At 35.7% G+C, this 25024-nt stretch overlaps 1 protein-coding gene across 6 annotated transcripts in view; it reads right to left on the bottom strand.

Annotated features, from left to right (window-relative positions):
• Nucleotides 1-25024, bottom strand: part of LOC113509956 (inverted formin-2) — a 133915-nt gene that overhangs the window by 13061 nt on the left and 95830 nt on the right. For all 6 annotated transcript variants that reach the window (XM_052894942.1, XM_052894941.1, XM_052894945.1 and 3 more), the window contains 7 exons: nucleotides 11170-11278; nucleotides 10500-10580; nucleotides 7065-7224; nucleotides 6557-6590; nucleotides 2837-2975; nucleotides 1920-2099; nucleotides 964-1090 (listed from right to left, as the gene is read on the bottom strand). In XM_052894942.1, the coding sequence (XP_052750902.1) occupies nucleotides 964-1090; nucleotides 1920-2099; nucleotides 2837-2975; nucleotides 6557-6590; nucleotides 7065-7224; nucleotides 10500-10580; nucleotides 11170-11271 (823 nt within the window). In that variant the 5' untranslated portion in view covers nucleotides 11272-11278. The remainder of the gene's footprint in view (nucleotides 1-963; nucleotides 1091-1919; nucleotides 2100-2836; nucleotides 2976-6556; nucleotides 6591-7064; nucleotides 7225-10499; nucleotides 10581-11169; nucleotides 11279-25024) is intronic.

The following is a 25024-nucleotide window of genomic DNA, read 5'->3' as shown; positions in this document are numbered from 1 at the left end:
TAGGTTAAGTCAATTCGTAACTAACAAAATGAGCCTTATGGAATTAAATAAATATTATATATATATATATATATATATATATATATATATATATATATATATATATATATATATATATATATGTATTTTATAATTTTACCATGTATTTATCTGTGGACATAGAGAGAAGGGACCAGTTCTCCTTATTGCCAGGTTATTGGTCTTCCTTGAAAACTATCGTGGTTAATTCTTGGTGAATTTATCAGGATTGGCCATAATCATCAGAGGGAGACTTTGTACTAAAGTTGTTTTCTTGGGTTCCTCTATCTCTCTCGTATTTCTATCGTAAAGAAGTTATGCTTGCATGACTGTGTTTCGCTTTGAAGAGTGGGATATGGCAGTAAAGTTACAGGACAGGGTGGCACACCTTAGACCTTAGTCCTCAGGAATAGCAATGAGTAAAGTATATCAAGGGCATCACAGTATACTCTGTGATGTCCATGGAGCTATTCATATCTGTAAGCGACGGTTACCACTTTCCATTAGGTGTGCCATCTGATCGTTCCAACATCATCATCATATCAGCCTTTAACTGTCCACTGCTGAACATCAGCCTTGCCCTTTGGGGTTTTGCCAGTAGTTGCCACGCTCAGCAGGCGGATTAGCAACCACAGTTAGGCTTTAGAGATGTTTTAAGAGAGACGCTGCTGCCCATCTCTCGCCCTCCCTTAGGCGCCTCTTACGATACCCACAAGAAAGGAAAAGGTGGCCAATTATATGCCGGGACTACATGGCCACGGTCTGAATGTCATTCTAAATTGCATGAGAAAAAGGAACTTTAGCTAACTTATCTTATCCCTCTCTCACCTATACCTTATCACCTATGATCCCTGAACAGTACTCAACCAGGCGCATAAATGAAAATAAGATCCTCTTTTTATGAAATCACCTATGTTCACCTATGGATCATTAATGATGATTTACCTGACGGAGGCGCGGGCGCAGGCGCAGGTGGCGGGGGTGGAGGTGGCGGGGACAGCGCTCGCTGGAGACTTTGTTTCCTGCCCGCTGCTGATATATCTCTGTGCTGACATGTACACCCCATTTTAGCCTAAAAAATAAATAAGGTACAAAAACTCAACGCCTGTGTTGAATCCATTGGTTTCATTTTCAAAGGCACAGTAACCAGGTTATTGACGTTAAATCTAAACGTAGTAAGTATAAATTAACATAGTAATTTAAGAGTTTGTTCACCAAAAAATAGAAAACACCGACTTTCAATTGTGGTAACCAGTTATTTTGATTTATATACTAAAGTATTGAACCGATTTTGACAATATTTCCATAGAACCAATCTAAAAGTATAACATTTTAGATAAAAAAAAGAATTTTTTCCCTAATCAGTTTATAAATTACCAGAAAATACCAGAGGGAGACTTTGTACAAAATTCGTTTGCTTGGCTACCTCTGTCACATTTGTGTTTCTACCGTGAAGCAGTTGTGTTTGCATGGCTGTATTTCGGTTTGAAGGGTGGGATATGGCAGTGAATTTACAGGGTACAGAGGAATAATACCTGAGTACTCAGCAATGGCAACGCATGGGTGGTATCATGGACGAAACAGTATACTCTGTTATGTCCATGGTACTGCTCATGTCAATAGGCGACGGTTACCACTTTCTAACAGATGGGCCGTCAGCTTGTTTACCATTCTAAGTTGCATAAAAAAAATTACGAAGTTCTGAGTTCAGACATAAATAAAACCAAATTTAATTCCCGTGCACGTTATAAACCCTGAAGGCACTTAATATGCTTTTTTTGAAGTGCCCTATATTGTAGCTTTTAGGAAAAACATCGGAAGGGAGCTCATTCCACAGTCTGAGCATTTTATCTGTTCTGTTCTGACTGACCATTGCAGTTCTAGTGTGACAATAAACTAACCTGTACACTTGGTGCTCTGAGGAGTTTTGCAGCATCTTCCCTGCTCTCTAACAAGGTAGCTCGATGGACTAGAGTTTCAGCTGTATCCCACACGATATCGCTGACGGGTTCCTTAGGGTCTATGCGGAGAAGATGCTGAAGGATACTCAGGAATGGTATCTCTTGAGGTGTATCTGCCACCTGTAGAAAAAAAGACATTTTATAGCCATAAAACTAGTCTGGTGATGGTGTCAGAAGTTAGTTATACGAACATTTTTATTAGAAATATCAAAATAATATTAAAAATTTCAATTCGCTGTCTCCAAATGGCATCCAATTTCAATTTATAACCCCAATTACTATTTTACCACTGTGTTTGCTTAATGTAAATTTAAAGTATACATTGTGTCCAGTTTTTGTATGTTTTATGCTTTAATTTTTCCTGAAATATTGCATTTGAAGAACGGGTGTATCAACTTGCAAAGTTACCATATTACACTAGGAGAAAACACAACCGAATTTTACTCTAAAATTATATTTTTCTAAAATCATAGTTTTAGGTTTAACGTACAACCAGATTTATGTATATTTTTTTATACCACAAGGTGGCAAACAAGCATACAGCCCGTCTGTTCGTAAACAGTCACTGTAGCCTGTGGACGCCTGCAATATTAGGAGTGTCACGTGCGCGTTGCCGAACCTGAAGAAATCTTAATGAACCCTTTTTGAAGAACCCCATTCTCTAGGTAAAACGTCGGCAGGGAGCTCATTCTACAGCCTGATCGTTCGTGGGTTAAATTTTCTCTGGAGTCACACTGTGCGTGACCATTTAGGTTCAAGCGTGTGAGAATGAATTCCCTGTCGATGGCGAGCGGTAGTGATGATAAAAGTACAGCTGTAGGCATAATATATCCATCATTATTATTAATTGTGTATACCTGTTTGAGTATTGCGTAGAACACATCGAGATGCGAGTTGAGATTGATGCCTCCGGGTCCTTGGGCCTCGTCGCTCTCCCGCTGCTCCTCGAACACATCGAGCTGGACCCCAAGGTCTGGTTGACTAGCTGCTTCATGTCTGAAACACAATTTTTAAACAATTAGTGACGACTTTGGTGGTGTAGTAGCTTATTCCGGTGAGGAAGGGATAGTTAGTAATGCGTAAACCATCTTCCTCCAAACCATCGTGCAGAATTCGACGGGGGATTCAGTCGGAGTTTTTTTTAATGAATGATAATGAAATGGTAACCCTGCCTGCGCTAACGACATACACTAGCGGGGTACTATGGTAATTAGGGATGATAGGTGAGGATGAAAAGACAGGTCGGTTAGCCTAACGTGACGAATACACCTGGAATTCAGCACGATGGTTTCCAGAGGGGACCACGGGGAGGTCGACCTGATAGGGTATATTGCTAGCAATGGGATCGATAGTCCCTTTCTCCCCCATTCAGGTGGGGTTACCATTACATTATTATCCATTAAAAAAACATTAGCTAGTGAAGTTACTATATAGATTGCTACTATTTATTAAATAGGTGGGTGGTACTTAAACGAATACCTAATTAATCTCGTTGTAGGCAGTTATAAACATATCTACATATAGTCATCGGCTGACCGTTGATTTGTCATCAACAAAAAAGAAGTTTGACCATAACTATCAGTATGATTATTGATGTATAATTAGTTTCATTTCGAACAAGAAATATTATAATTATTAAGCAATGTTGTTTTATAAAAAAAAAAAGGACATGATCTGGAATCTTAAATATTGGACGCCAGACTGTAAGTATAAATTAACGAATTTCAAAAATAAGATACACTGTGTTTTTACGTGTATTAGGTAAGAGGTAGAGAGGAGGTAGAATTTAATTTGTTTTTTTTATGATGGTGCCCTTTCTCTTGTATTCTTCTATAGGAATTTTTAAATAGAAAATAAAATATATATAAAAATACAGTTTACATTCACGGAGTATTCAAGCAGTTGATATTTTATAGGCATGGATAATATGAATCTGATATATATATATATTGAGTTTCTCTGGTTCTGGAATAGATCAGCACACATTGCGATATCGACCATATCGATAGGATATCTCTATTTTCGAATACATTAAAAGTCTGTTATCATAATATCGATTAAAATATATATATAAAAAAAAAATGTTAAAATATCATTCCTCTGGACTTTTATGGTAGAATTTATGGCGAACGACTTATTAAGCACCATTTAGTGGGTAGATTTTAGTATAAACAAAAAGATGAAACTGAGTTCGGAATTTATTTTATGGTAGAACCCCAGCATACGGCCCGTCTCGTAGTAAACGGTTACTGTACCCTATGAACGCAAAACCAGGCCCTCTAGACAAGTGGCAAGCGAATTCGTCGATGGAATCGACATCGCTGGCGAGTCCGTGAGTTGGAATGAGATAGCAACGCCGGAATACTCATTCCAACTCACGGAATGCCACTTGTCTAGAGGCCCAGGGCTGTCGATTGTGTATTGCCAACCCTTCAAACCTTAATACACCCTTTTTATTATACTTTTTATTATTCCACGCTGCATTATCTTTATAATAATCAAAACGGGTGGCGACTATAGTCTGTGGCTGTATAATCAAATAATCCGTGTGTACTATTTTACACAACGTGGGGATTATTCAAAAGTGGTTACTAATACAGTTGCCGTGTTTGGCAAGATCGTGTGCGGCCACGCATGTCCAGTCACCTTTTGTTTACGTTTCAGATAAAACGTTAGAGGGATAACTAATTCGTTTAAAATTTTATAAAGATCAGTAAATTACGATTTTAAAGATGTAAAACATGCTTTTTGATTTTTTAATGAAGTGTCTTGTACCCTGGTTTTCCTAAGAGACTACAGCATGGGGTTTTTCAAAAGGGGGGTAAAGAGGTTTTTTCAGGGTCGGCAACGCGCGCGTAATGCCTCTGGTATTGCAGGCGTTCATAGGCTACGGTAACCACTTACCATCAGGTGGGCCGTATGCTTGTTTGCCACCTCAGTGGTATAAAAAAATCTCTAAATAAATTTATTACACAATAAATATAAATAATAATAATGCAATAATGCATGTAAGTCATGTGGTCCTGGCATGGATTGGGCCACCCCTTCCTTTCTTGGTGGTCGCCACGCTTGGCAGACGGGTTGGCAACCGCAGTTAGGCTTTAGAAATATTTTAAGAGGAACGCTGCTGCCCATCCCTCGTCCTCCCTTAGTTGGCCCTTACGACTTGTTTTGATGTGAAGGACGCTGCTGCCTGTCACTTGACCAATTAGTTTCCTTAATTGCTCCTTACAATACTCTTGGAAAAGGAAGAGATGATCCATTCTACGATGTAACCCCTCAGCGATGCACAAGACAAGTTAGGGGGTAACAAATATACATCTGAATTTAGAAACTCCTTTTTAAAATCGGTTGAAAATAAAAGAAATTTTCATTTCGAATTTTTTTTTTTTTATACTACTTAGAATGACAAAAAAGCTGACGGCCCACCTGATGAAAAGTGGTAACCGTCGCCTATAGACATGAGCAGTATCGTGGACATAACAGAGTATACTGTTTCACCCATGATACCCCCCATGCGTTGCCATTCCTGAGGACTCAGGTGTTATTCCTCTGTACCCAGTGAATTCACGCCATATCCCACCCTTCAAACCGAAACACAGCCATGCAAACACAACTGCTTCACGGTTGAAACACGAATGGGACAGAGGTACCCAAGCAATCGACTTTTGTACAAAGTCTCGCTCTGGTGTAAAATTAAGTAAATTAGACAAATAAATACTTGGTCGTAGACACAATTTTATCTGCATGATTATCGGATTACGACAGTTCCTTGGAGCGTGACGCGCAAAAACATATTGGGTGACAAAAAACTCAGTAACGCGTACCTACCTATTCGATTGTTTTTATTGAATCAATGGCGGCTTGTCTATGACTTGTCTTGATTTGCTATGGATTTCTGGTAACGCTGAACTGATTCGTTACACGCTTTAAAATTAATCGACAATTTTTTTTTATTGATTTATTTTTAAATTCGTCCGTATTGAAATTCTAGCAACGATTAACGTTTTAGATAGGCGGATGGTTTTAGTTTGTTATTAAAGGACTTTTAAATTAAACATTCAGAAATATTCAGTCGTTGAATGAATGAATGGTAACTTTGTTTGCTTGAATACAAATAGGTCATTACATGGAAACTATTTAATGTTAAAGAAGAAACTTATTGCATTCAACCGTGTGGCGTGATTTATTTGAAACTTGTTCTTATAATTTTACATTTAAAATAAAAACATCTCTCAATAAGCCAATTGTAAAGTTTTTCATAAAATTTTTTGTCTGTCAGATCTCTGTATTCTGTTGGTAATTTATTATATATTTTTACTGTCATGTACAATTCTTGTAATACAATGCCAATCTATGCTTATTTGTTATTGAAAAACAACACACAATGCAGACACATAACCGTCTATTATTGGGGGGAAGGGATTATTAATTAAAGGGTCTAACTGGCCCCATTGCTAGCAATATACCCTATCAGGTCGACCTCCATGCTGTTCCCCCTGGAAACCACTGTGATTAAGTCTTGTTAAATTCATCACAATGAGTAAATTAAGTACAACTTAAAAAAACAAACTTACCTTAAATTATTTAGAGTTGGGAGAAGACCAAGACCTGCAAATAATGGTATTTATTATTATATTTAAGTAGTATTCAGGTTTAATAAAATGGATATTGTTGCATGGGATACTGTACGCCAATTGAAATTTTTACATCCAAGCATGCATGGTCGTGTTTCGGTTTAAAGAGTAAAATCATCATGTCAGCCTTTAACTGTCCACTGCTGAACTTAAGCCTCCCCTTTGGGAAGTTTTGCCAAGGAGTTCTCACGCTTGGCAGGCAGATTTGCAAGCTTTGGAGATGATTTGAGAATCCGTTAGTTGCCTATTACGACACCCACGGGAAAGGAAGCGGTGCCCTGAAATTACAGTGTACTTTAGTATTCTAAAATGGTAATACATAAGGTGGGCAACACGGTGTATTTTATGTCCATGGTACCGACCATGTCTAAAAGTGACCGTTACCACTTTCCATCAGGTGGGCCGTCAGCTTGTTTGCCATTTTAAGTTATATACATAACCATCTTACCGATAAACTCGTTCCTGACCCTGATCCTGTCAGGTAATCTCGGCGCTGAGATGATGAGGCAGTTGATGAACGCCACCAGCGCCGTCTTGTAGTCAGTGGTGGAGGCATTCTTAAGCTCCTCCACCACCACATTCAAGCGGTACCTCTCATTTTTTAGGGTCTGTAAGAAAAAGAAAAACGTGGTTTAAATTTTAAGTTAAATTTTAATTTTAAATCTTAAGTTTAATTTAAAATCTTAAGTTAAATTTTAATTTTAAATTCTAAGTTTAATTTTAAATTTTAAGTTTAAATTTAAATTTTAAGTTTAATTTTAAAGTTTAATTTTAAATTTTAAGTTTAATTTTAAAGTTTAATTTTAAATTTTAAGTTTAATTTTAAATTTTAAGTTCAAAAGGTAATTTAAATTTTTAATGAACATAAATGGAATAGTTACTCCGTCTGCGCTAACAGTATACGCTGGCGGGATACCAATGAGTGATGATAGACGAGAATGAAGTCAAATCAGTTGATCTACACTAACAGATCCAATGGGAATTAACCACGATAATTTCTAGATAGGAATGTACCGAACTCGACCTGGCATACCCTGACAGGGTAATTGAGGGGGGAAAGGGATTGTTAGCAATGGACGGCCCCATTGCTAGCAATATGTCCTATTAGGTCGACCACCACGTGGTTCCCCCTGGAAACCATCGTGAACAATTCTTGTTGAAATAGTTACGATAGGCCAACTGGCCTGCTTCCTCCTCACCTATCATCCTTCACTGGTTACCATTCGATTATCACCCATTAAAATAAAGACAGGGTAAATGAAAAAGTTAATAAAAAAAGTCTCCGCGGACAATTGGCCTTACAGAGACTTATTTTAGTCCTTCTTTATTTAAATGTAAGCTCATTTACATTTATAAACACAAAACTTAGGGAAAGTTACTTAGTTAATTTCATAATACTGTAGCTTGATTTGGATTTTTATTGCCTTTCTATTAAACCTTATTTGTAATAAGTTTCAGCTAGAACTAGTGTTATGTGTTGTACATATAATGACGAGTCGGCCTGACTCGAATACTGACTCGATCACCAAATAGATTCTCAGATACACAATACACAGAACTCGGATACACGATATTCGAATACAGGTTTCGACTTGCTGTATTCGAATACTACTCACCTATTTATTATTTTACGCTCTTAATAGTAAGAATAATTTAAAAACGAGTACAGTCGGTGAATAATTTCATTTCATCCAGAAATCTTTGTAACAAAATTTATTACTTTAAATACCTTTTTGTTTTTAATAATTCTTTTGCAACTGATTTTTTTGCGTCGTGAAGGTATAAATAAATATATTTCTGAATCATATATATATATATATATATATATATATATATATATATATATATATATATATATATATATATATATATAATACAATTATCTTTCCCCTCTCACCGTACTGGTTACGCTTCAAACTCTTTTCTCCTACATTCTTCACGACTCTGGAACGCGCTTCCTGATGCCATTAAGAGACTACCGACTAAACCGTCTATCAAAAAAAGCGTTCACGCTCACTTTTTATTTTTATCCGAGCAATAAGTGCTTTATATTATTCTCAATTTCGTGTATAATATAGTATATGTCATATATGTGTAAGTATATTTGTTATTTATATATATTTATTCGTTTATATATGTAATTTTAGTATGTATGTATATCAATAATTAGTAGTACCGCATTCTGACACTTCCCTATATATATATATAATTTATTTATTATATATATTTAATTCGCAATACCAAACTAATTAAATGACTGCACATCAATTATTTTTATTAAAAGTAAACTTCTAAAATTAATTAAAAATTATTCGAGTCCGAGAAAGTACTCGAAAACTCATACAAATAAGTCGAGTACTTGTCTAAGTGCTCAGACTCGAGTCGAGATTCGATTTTCTCACAAATACCTACTCGAATACCGTAAAAGACCGACTCGGCACATCACCAACTAGAACTATAACTATAAAACAAGAAAAGACCTTCCGGATCTTCGTAATTAAGAAGTATAACGCCAACACTCGCCTGCCCTTATAAAGAGTCGATTAGAAACGCGACTGCTGTATTCGAGTTGCGTGTATCAATAATCAATGATACGAATTTGATCCGATCGATTTCTCGTTTTATTGTTTTTTGCCAATAAGCATTATTAGGGTAATGATTTTTTTGCATATCCGTCTTTTAATGGACTGTATCATGTTTTTCTCTTATATGGCATTGAAAAGTTTCATGTATTTTTTTTAATGGGTGATAATGGTATGGTAACTCCGCCTACGCTATCGGTATACACCGGCGGGGTACCAGTGAGAGATGATAGGTGAGGATGAAGCAGGTCAGTTAGCCCATTGTGATGAATTCAAAAAGAATTGTTCACAATGGTTTCCAGGGGGAACCACGTGGAGGTCGACCTAATGGGATGTATTGCTAGCAATGGGGCTGTCAAACTCCATTGCTAATAATCCCTTTACCCACAATTTCATATATTCGATACAATTATGTTAAATAATGTAAATAAAGGTATCTAGTTAAAGAAAGCAATGAAGCTTGCCAAATAATATTAAGTCGTTCTCATCATCATCATCCCAGTCATCACCTGTCCACTGAGTCCATAAGAGCGGCTTTGCCAGTAATTGCCACGCTTAGCAGGCGGATTGGCAGCCATAGTTTGTCTTTTGGTGAAATTTAATATACTGTGCTGCCCATCCCTCGACCGGTAAATTTCTATAATCGCTTCTTACGACACCCAGAGGACATGAAGAGGCGGCCCATTCTATGCCAGGACTATACGGCATTTTAACACGGTCACATAGCTCAAAGAACCGAAAACCGATGGGGAAGAAAGGTTTTAAGTAACAACCCCATATGAGCAAATGCAGTGTAGGACCTCCACACTAGATGCAGTGACTACCTCAAATTAAATCGTTCTACATGTAATAAATTTATCCATTCTAACAAACGACAAATGGCTAGCAAATGAAGTTTACAATAGATACGTCATCGCTACTACATTCATCAAATAAAACGAGACGGCGTTTTTTTTTTTGATGGGTGAAAATGGTATGGTAACCCCGCCTGTGCTAAGGGGATACGCTGGCGGAGCACCAGTGAAGGGTGATAGATGAGAATTAAAACAGGCCAGTTAGACCATCATGATGAATTCATCAGGAATTCACCATGATAGTTTCCAGGGAGAACCGCGAGGAGGTCGACCTGGTTGGGTATATTGCTAGCAATAGGATTCTCAGTCTCCATTACTAACAATCCCTCTCCCCCTAACGAGACAGCGTTATACGCGATACGGCGTCTCGTTTATCGCATCCATCGATATGTATGCCGTTGTCTTGTACGCAGGCTTTATAAGAAAGATATCTCAAAATATACTCACTTTATAGCGGTCAAGTGTGTCCACGGCTCTCGCGTATCCATCAGCGTTGTACACGCACAACGCTGATAGGAGCTCGAATACCTGGAAATATATATACATTTATCATTACATATATAAAACAACGTTAGCATTTAAAAAAATATAACTAATAACTCGAACTCTAATTTTTTTTTACTTTTTTTTTATACAACTTAGAATGGCAAACAAGCTGACGGCCCATCTGTTAAAGTGGTAACAGTCGCCTATAGTAAATTCACGCCATATCCCACCCTTCAAACTGAAACACAGCAAAATTACTGGGTACAGAGGAATAACATCTGAGTCCTCAGGAATGGCAACGTATGGGGGGTATCGTGGGTGAAACAGTATACTCTGTTATGTCCATGGTACTGCTCATGTCAATAGGCGACGGTTACCACTTTCCATCAGGTGGGCCGTCAGCTTGTTTGCTATTCTATGTTGTATAAAAAAAAAAAAGAAAATTACTTCAAATTAATTAATTATTGTGATCTATATTAGCGGAGATTAAACGTAAATTCTAAACGAGCCTCTACACAACGCCCCCATTTTTTTTTCTGGGTCTCTTACCGCCCCCCTTTATGTCTGCAGCGCCCACAAGGAGGCGTTATCGCCCACTTTGGAAAAGGCTGGTCTAGTCTAGAGAACTTACCTGTTTCTTGACTGGCGCCGCCGGGGACGTGAGGGCGGCTGCCAACTTCCCCGCGTATTCTGCATGTTCCACTATGTAATCAAGCCCCACTCGGCTCTCCATGGCCACACTGAAACAATGACATAAATTCTATTACTACTTCTAGTCGTGTGAAGATATCACCCCTAGCTTAAAGTGTTGGGGGGAAGGGATTGTTAGCAATGGAGTTTGACAGCATCATTGCTAGCAATATCAGGTCCTATCACGTCGACCTCCGCGTGGTTCCCCCTGGAAACCATTGTGAATAATTCTCGTTGAATTCGTCACGATGGGCTAACTGACCTGTTTCATCCTTATCTATCATCCTTCACTGGTGCCCTATCAGCGTATACCGATAGCGCGGGTGGGGTAACTATTTCATTATCACCTATAAGAAAAAAAGCTTAAAGAGTTTATAGGCTTTTCTTGGTAAACGTGACTTACAATATGACGACCAAGTTCTATTAACTTCTTTTTTTGTTAAACGTAACTTAGAATGGTAAACAAGCTAAACAAAAGTGATAGAAAGTGGTGACCATCACCTATAGACACGAGCACCCCAAGAATCTCACGGAATACACTGTAATATCCATGACACCGCTCATGCGTTATCATTCCTGAGGACTACGGTGTTTTTTTAATGGGTGATAATGGTATGGTAACCCCGTCTGCGCTATCGGTATACACTGGCGGGGCACCAGTGACAGATGATTGATGAGGATGAAAGCAGTTCAGTTAGCTCATCATGACGAATTCAACTAGAATTAGCCACGATGGTTTCCAGGGGGAGCCACGTGGAGGTCAATCTGACAAGGTGTATTGCTAGTAAATGCTAATTGACCTCATTACTAACAATCCCTTTCCCCCCAGGACTATGGTGTTATGGCTCTGTACCCTGTAATTTTACTGTCACATCCCAATAGATAAGCAAGCTGAAATGGCAATGGGCTGGTCACAAAGCTCGAAGATCTGACAACCGATAGGGAAGAAAAGATCTTGAGTGGCGACTCCATACGGGCAATCGTAGTGTGGACGGCCCACCTCATCGTAGACCTTATTGCACAATAGTTACTAGTACTTGTAAAGTTTGATTTGATTTTTATGCAACTTAGAATGGCAAATAAGCAGACGACCTGTTGAAAGCGGCAACCGTCGCCTTTAGACATGAACAGTACGATGCATATAATAGTGTATACTGTTTTGCCCATGATACCCCCCATGCGTTGCCATTTCTGAGGACTCATGTGTTATACCTCTGTACCCTGTAAATTCACTGCCATATCCCACCCTTCAAACCGAAACACAGCCATGCAAATGCAACTGCGTTATGGCAGAAACACGAATGGGATAGAGTTGGCTACCTCTAGACGAAGAAGGATATAGTTTATTCTTTATTCCGGTCAATGAAAAATATCCCGGATACACGGACGAAGTAGCGGGTGAAAGCTATATTTAAATAGATTAAGAGCATTTTTATTACACATATAAAAACCATATTTTTTTTTTTGTATACAATCTAACGAATGCTTTTAGTAAATTTATCTTTATGTAAAAATAACCGGTCCATGATCTTTGGTTTTTATTCAAATGTGATATTTATTATCAATTAAATAGTTTATGGCGTCCTTTCGAATCGTAATGTCTTGTTTAAAACTCCAGTTTTTTTTTACTATTCGGAGCTAAGATGGTACCAGTGAATTAAAACTTGATTAAATAACTATTTTTTGCCATTAAATTTAGTTCATTTACATTTTATTTATGGAAGCATAGCTTAGTAAGAATTAATGATATACTTGTATAATTTAGAGATGCTATTTAGAAAATACTAAGAATTCATTACTGAAATATCGACATATACCAGAGGAAGACTTTGTACAAAAGTCGATTGCTTGGCTACCTCTGTCCCACTCGTGTTTCAACTGTGAAGCAGTTGTGTTTGCATGGCTGTGTTTCGGTTTGAAGGGTGGGATATGGTGTGAACTTACTGGGTACAGAGGAATAACACCTGAGTCCTCAGGAATGGCAACGCATTGGGAGTAACATGGGCGAAACAGTATACTCTGTTATGTCCATGGTACTGCTCATGTCTATAGGCGACGGTTACCACTTTCCATCAGGTGGGCCGTCAGCTTGTTTGCCATTCTAAGTTGTATAAAAAAAGTAATAATAATGTTGACATTAATGACACCTGTTCGCAAACCAGTCGGTGATGATTTGTCAAATTATTGATAATATCAGCTAGTCATTCATCACGAATTGTGATTGGACCGGTCCTGCGTGTTTTATAACGAAACTGTATTTGTTTTGCTGAAACTATATTTCGTAGAAAAACAATTATAAATATTTAATATTATTTCCAGGTATACTATAAGCGGTGAAGCTCCGTTCAATTTGTATGCAAAGCCGGTAGCCGCATCATCGGATGTATGATGCAATGCACAGTGGTATTTTTATTTTATTAAAAAAAAAAACTATAGGATTAATCTGTAAATTAATCTGTCCTTTTAGATAAAGAAGAATTTTCCAAATCGATTTATAGCTCACTCACAGTATAATAAAAAAAAAACGTCGAAAAAAACAGAATTGTGAACCTGCTTTTTTTTAAGTCGGTTGAAAATTGACTTTGACGACATACCTTTACTCGTATGTTGTCTAAGTCTAAGAACAAGGAATTACATAGAAGGAATGATAAAATAAAAACTCCAAATCATATGGTTGTCTCCTTTCTTTTTATGCAAATATAATTAGTAAAAAGAGGACGAAAGATACACTATCAGTTGTTATTTTTCTCAATTCATAGCAGGTTAGTGTATAGAAAAGTTATACGGCCGTATAACCCTACCAAATTCAAATACAACCTGCTCGCATACTTTCTATATAAACTGTGTTGAATATATAATCTAGCAATGTAAAATTTGTTATTGACAAATAATTGGCATATCAATATGAACAAAAATTTTACATACACATTTTCTGTACACTAGCCTGCTATGAATTGAGAAAAATAGCAACTGATGGTGTATCTTTCGTCCTCTTTTTACTAATTATATTTCCATAAGAAGAAAGGAGGCAACCATATGATTTACAGTTTTCATTTTATCATTCCTTGTTCTTAGATCTATTTGTTAATTCATGGCATAAAAAAATTAATACGATTAATCCCATAAAAAAAAATTGAAACCTCTTCATGGAAATCGGTTAAAAATCGACTGTATAAATAGACAATAAGTACAGTGAGACAAGGGAGCCAGTGGATCGTACCAATATGCTTGATAAGATCTAAACAGTTAGCCTTGACTCACTAAGGGACTGGCCGTTGTAGGCTGCGTTCGAGATACTACCTAGTAAGTAAACCCATGTACGATGAATAAGAAATTATTTATTTGTTTATTTTTATTTAACTTTATCGCACCAACATAACAGGATTTGTTGAACAATTTTCAATACGTATAGTGTAGTACAAAAGGCGGTCTTATTGCTAAGCAATCTCTTCCAGACAACCTTTGGGTGGAAAGAATTAAAGCATAAGTAGGTAGGTGGCACGTTAGAAGAGATAGATCTGTAAAAAAAAAATATTTGTGACAGCATAGTCATATACACATACATAAATAAACACATACATCCAAATATATATATATATATATATATATATATATATATATATATATATATATATATATATATATATATATATATATATATATATATATATATATATATACACATATATACATATACATATACATATATATATATACACATACACATATACATACATATATACGCATAAATATATACAAATATACAACACTAACATATATATAACACATACACACACACACAAATTAGTCAATGAAGTACTTAAATTAATTTCACAATGTCCTACTTATATATTTATTTTTTCACTTATTTCTGGTTATAATATTGTCTAGTTTCAATTTTCAATCGACAAAAAAAGAAGATTTTTCAAGTAGTAGTTTAGCAGCAGTCAAACAGGAATCAACGTATCTACCGCTGCATATAAAAAGTAAAAATACAACTTAAGTGTCCATAAATCTGTAAGGTCAAAAAATACGACCGACTTAGATGCTGATGTTCACGAGAAATAAAACTGACGCGCAAAAACTTAAGTTGTACATAAATTAATATTATATTAATTATGAAATTGATCTCGAATCGTGACGATATTGGTCCTGTTTGTATTATTTGTGAGTTACCATATGTTTGCCCCGCGGCCCTGTGCGCTTATAATTTATACTGTTATTGAACTTAAGCGTCTATTTAATAAGAAATTCTTAATTTAAGTTTGGTAAGTTATAAATTTTTATTTATTGTATTAATAAATTCAAATTCACGAGTATTTTAATCGAATTTTTTTGTCATCACAAACTTGTTGGAGGCATTCCAAATGAAAACATTTTGACAAGTTTACTTCCATGTTAGTTTAATGATACCACTGTCTTTCATTGCGGAGCAAAATAATTTTTTTTATTTTTATTCATATCTATGATATATGATGTTAATAGTTAAATATAATTAATATGCATAATACAGGTACAACATGGACTACTATCGCTTACTTTTGCCACGTCCATGGAGAATTCTCGGACTAAGGAGCTTCTAAAAATAAAACTGTAGTACATTATAAAGGTGACTCTTTTCATATTTTTTCATAACAGCCTTTAACTGTCCACTGCTGAACATAAGCCTCCCCCTTGGGGGGTTTTGCAAGTAGTTACCACACTTTGCAGGCGGATTGGCAACCGCAGTTAGACTTTAGAGAGGTTTTAAGAGGCCATCCCTCGCCCTCCTTAGTCGCCTCTTACGACACCCACGGGAAAGAAAAGGGAGGCCTATTCTATGCTGGGATTACACGGCGATATCTATACATATGTCAACATATTTATTTTAATGTGGATATATTGAATGTTAATAAGAATTCGACATTTTTTTTTTATGCAACTTAAAACGGCAAACGACTGAAGGAAAGTGATAACTGTTGCCTATAGACATGAGCTGTATCATGGACATAACAGAGTATACTGTTACGCCCATGATACCCCCCATGCGTTGCCATTCCTGAGGACTCAGATGTTATTCCTCTGTACCCAGTAAATTCACTGTCATATCCCACCCTTCAAACCGAACACAACTGCTTCACGGTAGAAACACGAATGAGACAGAGATGCCCAAGCAAACGACTTTTGTACAAAGTCAGGGAGACTTAAAAAAAAAAGGAAAGTTTTTGTCTTCATTTTCACTTATCATCCCTGACTGGTACCCCGCCGGTATATATCGATAGCGCAGGCCACCATTTCATTATCATCGGTTAAAAAAAATATCCACATGATTCTAGGGGAGATAAAACATTGGTTTTAAATCGTGTTATATTCCCGTGTAAGCCAATTATTGAGTGTGATTGTAAATTCTCAGTATACTATATATCGGCTGCTGAGTTTATCCCACACCGAGATGCTTGCTCACGAAATCTCGAAGGGCAACAGATAGTTATCGACTTTCTGTCACTTGCTTTCAATTTATACTTTGAATGGTCATATTGTGACCGTTATGCCAATAGTAATAAAGTTCAAAATGCTGTGAAGTAGGATTAAAAAAGGAGCCGTGTCGTAGGTCAAACGGTTTTGAATTCGACTTTGAATGTTTTGAAATAAGGGCTTCGTAGATTTAGGGTTTCGTTGATAAATAGTGAAAACGGAACCTTTGTAACTTTATCATTGTGTCTGGCTGTGTGTCTGTTTATTACAGCATATTATGTACCTTTTTAAATACTCCAACTGTAGTTTAACTTTGACTTTTTTGAACCGATTTCAAAAAGAAAGTTCTCAATTCGCGTGTAATTTTTTTATGTTTACAACTGCATAACTCCGTCAGTTGTAATGTTTGATTGTGCCGTTATAACTATACATATATATCACATATAACACATGAAAACTTATTTGTTTGAATTTAATAAAAAAAAAAAACAAATCATTCTTAAAATCATTAAACGAAATTTCTAATGTAAGTAGTATACTCGTATTAATTTATTTTAACATATATTATATGAGTAGGTAGGTATTATATGTATTTATAGTGTATGTATTTATGTAATATTTTATTATATATTTTAATATTTTATTTAACTGTATATTTGTTTATGTATTAATAGTTGTAGCACTTCAGCTGCCCGCTAACGAAATGCTTTCTCACTGTACTGGGTTGACTGGAAGAGATCTCTGTCAGAGATAAGTCCACCCTTGCTCACAACATTTATAAATAGATTAATATTTATATGTAACTTACAAGTGCAATAAAGAATATATATTCTTTTTCTAGCTGTCAACATTTCTTTAATTCATAAAATTCTCGAAATATTTAATTTAAAGCAAAATACGGATAGAACACTAACATGCGTAAATTTAATAATATATATATATATATATATATATATATATATATATATATATATATATATATATATATATATATAAATTGACAGCTGCCATAATAACACGATCACAGGAAACAATATTAACTTATTAAATGTAACTTTAATTTATACATTAACATGTTTTGACATTCCGGCAGTTGGTGATTGAATCAGCGAACTATGGTTAACACTGTATGGCATGTTGATAACTACTAAGTCAATATTGTACCTAAAAAGTAAGGTTATTTATTTCTACCGGTAAATATACAGTAACTTATTATCTTAGATTATATAGATACAGTGTCTCCATACAAATGCTTCGAGAAAAACGGTTTAACTATTTCATACAATTTTGCGTGTTAAATAGTTATGAACGATTCCTTTATAACTTCTATATTTATTTTATCTTATAATTTGTGCATCTTTTTAATGTGTAAACATTCATTTTATTTATTAAATAATACGTCAAGATACATTCTATTCGCGTCAGGGGTGTTCTTCTCTAGAAATCTGTCCGATTCTGGAATAAGGGCATACGGGTATGCGACCCCGGCCTCCCGAGCCGCCGCAGTGTCCCAGTCCTTTCCGCAACTGCAGTGCTCCCCCCTTTCCTTTCCCACATAAGTCCCTTATTCCTCTTGTTTACCAATTTCCTTTAAGCATTGCCCACGTGCCCTTCTTTGTGTGTTTGGTGATGTTTTAAGAAGTACGCTGCCGGCCATTACTAGATCATTAAATTTCCTTACTTACGGCACCCACAAGAAATGAAGAGGTGGCCCGGTTTATGGCGGGATCACACGGTCAATATATTTATATAGTTAATCCTAGTTATTCATATCCTTGTAACTGTAACTAATATTATAAATGTGGAATATTGGCAGATTACCGCAAACCACAGAGCCGGTAATACAAAATAAATTAACGAAAAAAAAAAGAATTTTTTTTATTCTTTACTAGCGGCATGTCCCGGCATCGCGCGGGTGGACATTTTTACAACATTTTAAAAAGTGATTATTGTGACATAACGGTAATAGTTTGGCATATAGTAAGGATCCCTAATCTTTTCTAGCAATAAATATAGCCTATGTTACTCAGGGTGAATGTAGTTTTCTAATAGTGAAAGAATTTTTGGCATCGGCATAATAGTTTTTGAGTTTATTCATTACAAACATACATACACTTTTTTTATACAACTTAGAATGGCAAACAAGCTGAGGGCCCATTTGATGGAAAGTGGTAACCGTCGCCTATAGACATGAGCAGTACCATGCACATAACAGAGTATACTGTTTTGCTGATACCCCCCATGCGTTGCCATTCCTGAGGACTCAGGTGTTGTTCCTCTGTACCCTATAAATTCACGCCATATCTCACCCTTCAAACCGAAACACAGCCATGCAAACACAACTGCTTTACGGTTAAAATACGAATGGGACAGAGGTACCCAAGCAATCAACTTTTGTACAAAGTCTCCATCTGGTAAAAACACACAAAAATACAAATCTTTCCTCTTTATAATATTAGTGTAGATGAGTATGTTAGACGACAAACGATGCAATTAGATTTACTCTTCAAATAATTTGATAATTACAAATATTTGAATATATTTATAATAATTGAAATAGCTTTTTTATGCGGAGCAAAATCATAAATTATTGTATTATATTTTCTATTATTTTTTTAAAGGAAAAGTTTTCCTTGTTCCAAAATGTTTTATTAATTATTAAATTAAATTACATATTCTCGATTACAAGCACATACAGTTTAAATCTATTTGAACTTATAAAGGTAAACGAAACGTAGATACGTAGGTGGTTTTATGCGGTACACTTAGGGCTGCAATCACCTAAATGGACGACACCGAATAAACACGGCATAAATCGCGGACATTTGGGCGAAATATGGTATTATCTCCGGACATTTCTGAAAAAATATTTTTAGTAACAAATATATAAAAAACAGAGTTATTGTAGATGAATTTGTAGCTAAGATTCATTTCAATTGATCGCCTATTTATAAAAAAAAAAATCCTGACAACAAATATGTCTACTATTCAAAAACCCCTGCCGAACGGTCCCCGGACGCCCTTCAAACTAGAACAATTTGCGGGGAATTCCGTACGGATGGCAGCCCTAGGTGCAATGATATGTTGTCCACAGTATCAGTAGTCTAACCCAAGTGGTAGTTAATACACAGCCTGAGGTGTGAGAGCAATAATCACTCCATGCAATACCAGTACCCTCACCGGATCTGTCTCAGTTTAGAGAGCGGACCAGGTAACTGGGACAAGTAACGCAGCATCTAATTACTAGGAAAGCTAACCGGTGTCCGTCCTTGAATTAGCTATCATTACAACACACGTTTTACCATTCCTTACCTGTTGGTGTTAAGAGGCGACTAAAAGAAGGCGAGGAATGGACAGCAGCGTCCCTTTTAAAATATCTCTAAGGCCTAACATCGGTTGCCACCGTCACTTTCGTGGCGGCTCCGAGTCTGAGACCGGAGTCTCGCGGCGTGATGACGCGCGCGCCCCTTGTCTCTTAAAAAAAAAACATCGGTTGCCAAGCGTGGTAACTACTGGCAAAGTCCTCCAAAGAGGAGGCTTATGTTCAGCAGTAGACAGTTTTTTTTAATGGGTGATAATGGTATGGTAACCCCATCCGCGTTATCGGTATACACCGGCGGGGCACCAGTGAAGGATGATAGGTGAGTATAAAGCAGGTCAGTTAGCCCATCGTGACCAATTCAACAAGAATTGTTCACGATGGTTTCCAGGGGGAACCATGTGGAGGTCAACCTAATAGGGCATACTGCTAGCAATGGGACTGTCAAATTCCACTGCTAACAATCCCTTTCCCCCAGCAGTGGGCAATTAAAAGTGACAATGATGATAATGGATTCATACGTTACAGACTCCTGTGATATGGACTTTTTTAAGGTATTTAGAATAGCAAACAAGCTGACGGCCCACCTGATGGAAACTAGTAACCGTCGCCTATACACATGAGCAGTACCATAGACATAACAGATTGCAATGTGAAATTACAGGCTAAAGAGTCTTAACAATTCAGTTATCAGAAATGGCAACGCAGAGGCATCATAAGCGACACAGTATACTCTGTTATGTCCATGGCACTGCTCATGTCTATAGGCGACGGTTACCACTTTCCATCAGGTGGGCCGTCACCTTGTTTGCCATTCTAAGTTGTATAAAAAAAATTAACAAAAATGTATTCCAACTAAATATAAATAGAGGAACGTAACAGTCAAGTTTGTATCTATAACAAAAATGGTAAGGAATTTCAGAAATTTCATCCCAGGCCGCTACTGCACGTATTTAATGATCATTAGCAGCTGGTAGTATGTCCCAAATCACAAGCGACAAGCGAATATACAAGTATTTAGATATATCTATCTATACTTATAATAAATCTGTAGAGAGGTCAAACCTGTAGAGAGGTCAATTCTGTACATGAAATATATTTCCAAAATAACTATCAGGGGGTGATTAGTGATCGATACTGATGCCAAAAATGCAATCAGTAAAATTTTTGTCTGTCTCTCTGTATGTTCGTTATAGAAACAAAAATTACTCGATGGATTTTAACGAAACTTGGTACAATTATTCTTCATACTCCTGGGCAGGTTATAGTATATGTTTCATCACGCTACGATCAATAGGAGCAGAGCAGTGAATGAAAATGTTGGGAAAACGTGAGAAGTTACTCCATTTTTAAGCTTCCGTTGCGTGTGCAGCCTCAATGGCCACTTTTTAAAATGTATAAATGTCCACCCGTGCGACGCCGGGACGGGCTGCTAGTTTAACAATAAATCCTTACTTATATTATAAACTAGCTGTTACCCGCGACTTCGTCCGCGTCAATTTCTGTTAAATTCAATCTTAAAAGATAGACATACACTGTCGCGAACATTTTTTTTAGATCATTTAAAGAGGAATATTTTTTTGGGTAACTTGAACCGTTTACGCAGCGCACGCAACGGAAGCTCGCAAATATGAATAATTTTCCCCGTTTTTGCAACATTTTGCACCGATGCTCCGCTCCTATTGGTTGCAGTGTGATGGCATAAAGCCTTCCACGATAAATAAACTATTCAACACAAAAATAATTTTTCAATTAATAAATGAATGATAATAGTTCCTGAGATTAGCGCGTTCGAACAAATAGACAAACACTTCAGCTTTATAATATTAGTGTAAATGTGAGAGCAAGTTTGTTATCTCTTGGCGACTCAACGACTTGTCCAAATAACAATAAAATAATAATAAACTTAACTCAAACATTAAATACGCAGTACACAAGTTAGTTACTAGTGATTACTACACCGGGCTGGGGGGAAGGGAATATTAGTAATGCGTATTATCAGTCCCACTGTTATCAATATTCATTTTTTAAAGGGTTTTTAAAGGTTAAGAACCTTTAAAAACCCTTTAAAAATGAATATATAGATAATGAACCTTTATTATTATTTATTATTAATAAAGGTTTTAAATTAAAAATAACTAATTTGGCTACAATTGAAGTCAGTGTTTTTTTATGTTTACATCAAAATAATTAATTATTAATTTATTATTACTAATTTAATATATTATCTCTCTGTAATAACTTTTAACGAATGCCATTTCGACGCAAATTATATATTTATTCACCGTTAATAGAGACCTCTCACATATACTGCAAGAAATAACGGTAACAATACCAAATATAATCGCTTGGACCAAACCCTATGAGGTGGCGGGCCGTATCGCCCACCTACACATTCCTCGCTCGAGAACAAAACGAAATATTTTGTTTGATTGTTTTAAGACAGTCTAGTACTAAGTTACTTACTAGTCACCACAGACAGATAACATGAAGTGGTGAAACCGAGGAAATGGATTAAACGACACGGCAATAACATGGCTGTTTGACTTTGATGTCTTTGCTTTGATTCTCGTTTGACATCGTCGAAGTTGATTGGCGGGAATTTTAGTTTAGAAAAAAAAAATGTTTCATAATAGTTTAGGTCATATCTAAGAACAAGGAACTACATAGAAGGAATGATAAAATAAAAACTGTAAATCATATGGTTGCTTCCTTTCTTCTTATGCAAATAAAATTAGTAAAAAGAGGACGAAAGATACACTATCAGTTGCTATTTTTGTCAATTCATAGCAGGCTTACATTAGGTACTAGATTATATATATATATATCTCATTGTAATATATTTTGGACACAAACATTTTTAATAGTTGTAAAACATTATGAATATTCATTTATTACGTTAACACTATGTAGTTACATAGAATCACTTTCCAGTTTCGTGAATGGAAAGGCAGTGCCGACTCTTAAAATGTAGTAATTATTTAACGCGCCATTTTCACACAGCTGTACTAAATGTTCAATCTTTTGTCAAGATATACGAAAATGTGAAATTATAATATTGATAATAATATAGTAAACATCTTAATTAAACCTATTAATATAATAAATGCAAAAGTTTCTAACTATTGGTGAATGTTTGTTACTCTTTGGCGCGAAAACTTCATGATGGATTTGATTTTTTTTTTTTTTTTAGTACGTTTGTTCCGTTTGGAACAGGCTAAGGTCGGAGACCATGCTGCCTAGTCTTCAAAAAGATAATTTGTCTGGAATTTTATTTTTCTAATGTCGCTTCAATTATTGTCATAATCTTCAATATTTCATTTGTCAAATCCGGTAAGTACATTTTCATAAATATCTTTTCTTGAGTTTTCTTAAACCAGTGGATTTATCAAATTAAAAATAAATAATTATAAAAAATCATTGTCTTGCAATTCAATAAAAGTATTCTTATAGCTCCTTGAATGTTGTAGTAATATAAGTGAAAATAGCTTTGAAACAAGAAGGAAATCTTAAGAGAAGCGGGATTGAGTGCGGGATATTTTCGGGTTTTTTGAAGATAATCCTAAGTTCGTCAAACATAATGTGTCTTTGAATGACAAATTCAGAGCAATCAAAAAAAGGTGATGTAGAGATATGTATTTGAGTTACACCATGTGCATGATGGGGAAGCGATCATGCCCATTCGGTGCAGGTGTTCGTTGAAATGTCCGTGGCCGATTCGTAATCTACAAATATTGGTGTAAAATTTTCTGTTTGTGTCCTTTCCTTTGCAGAACCACGGTTTTCCAATACGCCAATTAATTTTGCGGTACCATTTGCCTTTAGTCTGTAATATTTGAGTCCAATGCTCCTCCCATTTAGTTGTAACGATTTTATGTATTCCAATACTACAATCTGAGTAACAAAGGGGTAAATCTTGAACACGAGCAGCACTTGAATTAATAATTTTAGCCAAAGTGTCTACTTGTTCATTCCCAAACACTCCAATATGTGAAGGGGTCCAGATGAAGATAATATCTTTTCCATATATAGTACAGAGATGATAATATTTATTACGAATTTCTTGAATTAAGTAGTTTGATGATGAAATGAATGTGTTATTTTTTAATGCCATAAGAACACTCATACTATCTGTAATTATAATCCATTTCGAATATAGTACCTGTTTTTCTATGTATTCTAATGCTAAAAATATAGCTTTTGCTTCTGCTGTGTAAATACTAGCCAAAGTTGAAATTTTATAACCGTAACCAAATCTATTTGACAAATCGTAAAAAGCCACTGAAGTGCTAAGTGCATTTTTGGAACCATCTGTATATATCTGCCTGTAGTCAATAAATTCTGATAAAGTCTCATACATATCGTGCTTTTCTTTTATGTCTTTACGTATAACAATTTTGATCTTACAGAACTTACTCTCATAAAGGCCATTATAACAAGGAAGTATCTTACTACTATAGGTGTTATATTCATCTCGTAAATTCAAATCATTGACAATAGTTTTATTCAAAAACATAGAAATGGGGCAATTTAATAATTTGAGTATGAGTGGGTTATTGGAAACTGAAAAAACTTTGAAGAGAAATTTGAGTTTTAGGTATTCGAAACGAAGAAGGATAGGAGGCAAATTACATTCTACTTGCATTGAGATAATTGGAGAAGTATACATAGCACCTAAAATAAGTCTTAAATTCATATTTTGAATTTTTTCGAGTTTTTCTACTAATTTATGTTCTGAGGCATAACAAAAGAAAGCGTAATCAAAATTACTTCTAACAAGAGATTTGTATATAATTTTAGGATCAGCTCCCCAGTTACGACCAATTACAGATCTTATTATATTAGTGGCTCTTAAAGCACGATCTACTAAGCAATCAACGTATAGATCCCATTTTAAATTTTGATGAAAAATTACCCCAGAAATTTAACGCTACAGTCTGTTGGAAGAGTTTGATTATTATATATAATATTCATTAATGGAACATATTTATGAACTTGATGAAAAACAACTACTTTACTTTTG

The sequence above is a fragment of the Galleria mellonella genome, unplaced genomic scaffold (genome assembly GCF_026898425.1).
Source record: "Galleria mellonella isolate WM207_F2 unplaced genomic scaffold, CSIRO_AGI_GalMel_v1 utg257, whole genome shotgun sequence".
Taxonomy (NCBI): domain Eukaryota; kingdom Metazoa; phylum Arthropoda; class Insecta; order Lepidoptera; family Pyralidae; genus Galleria; species Galleria mellonella.
The sequence above is the reverse complement of the archived record's forward strand: the minus strand, read 5'-3'. Positions and strand labels throughout refer to the sequence as shown.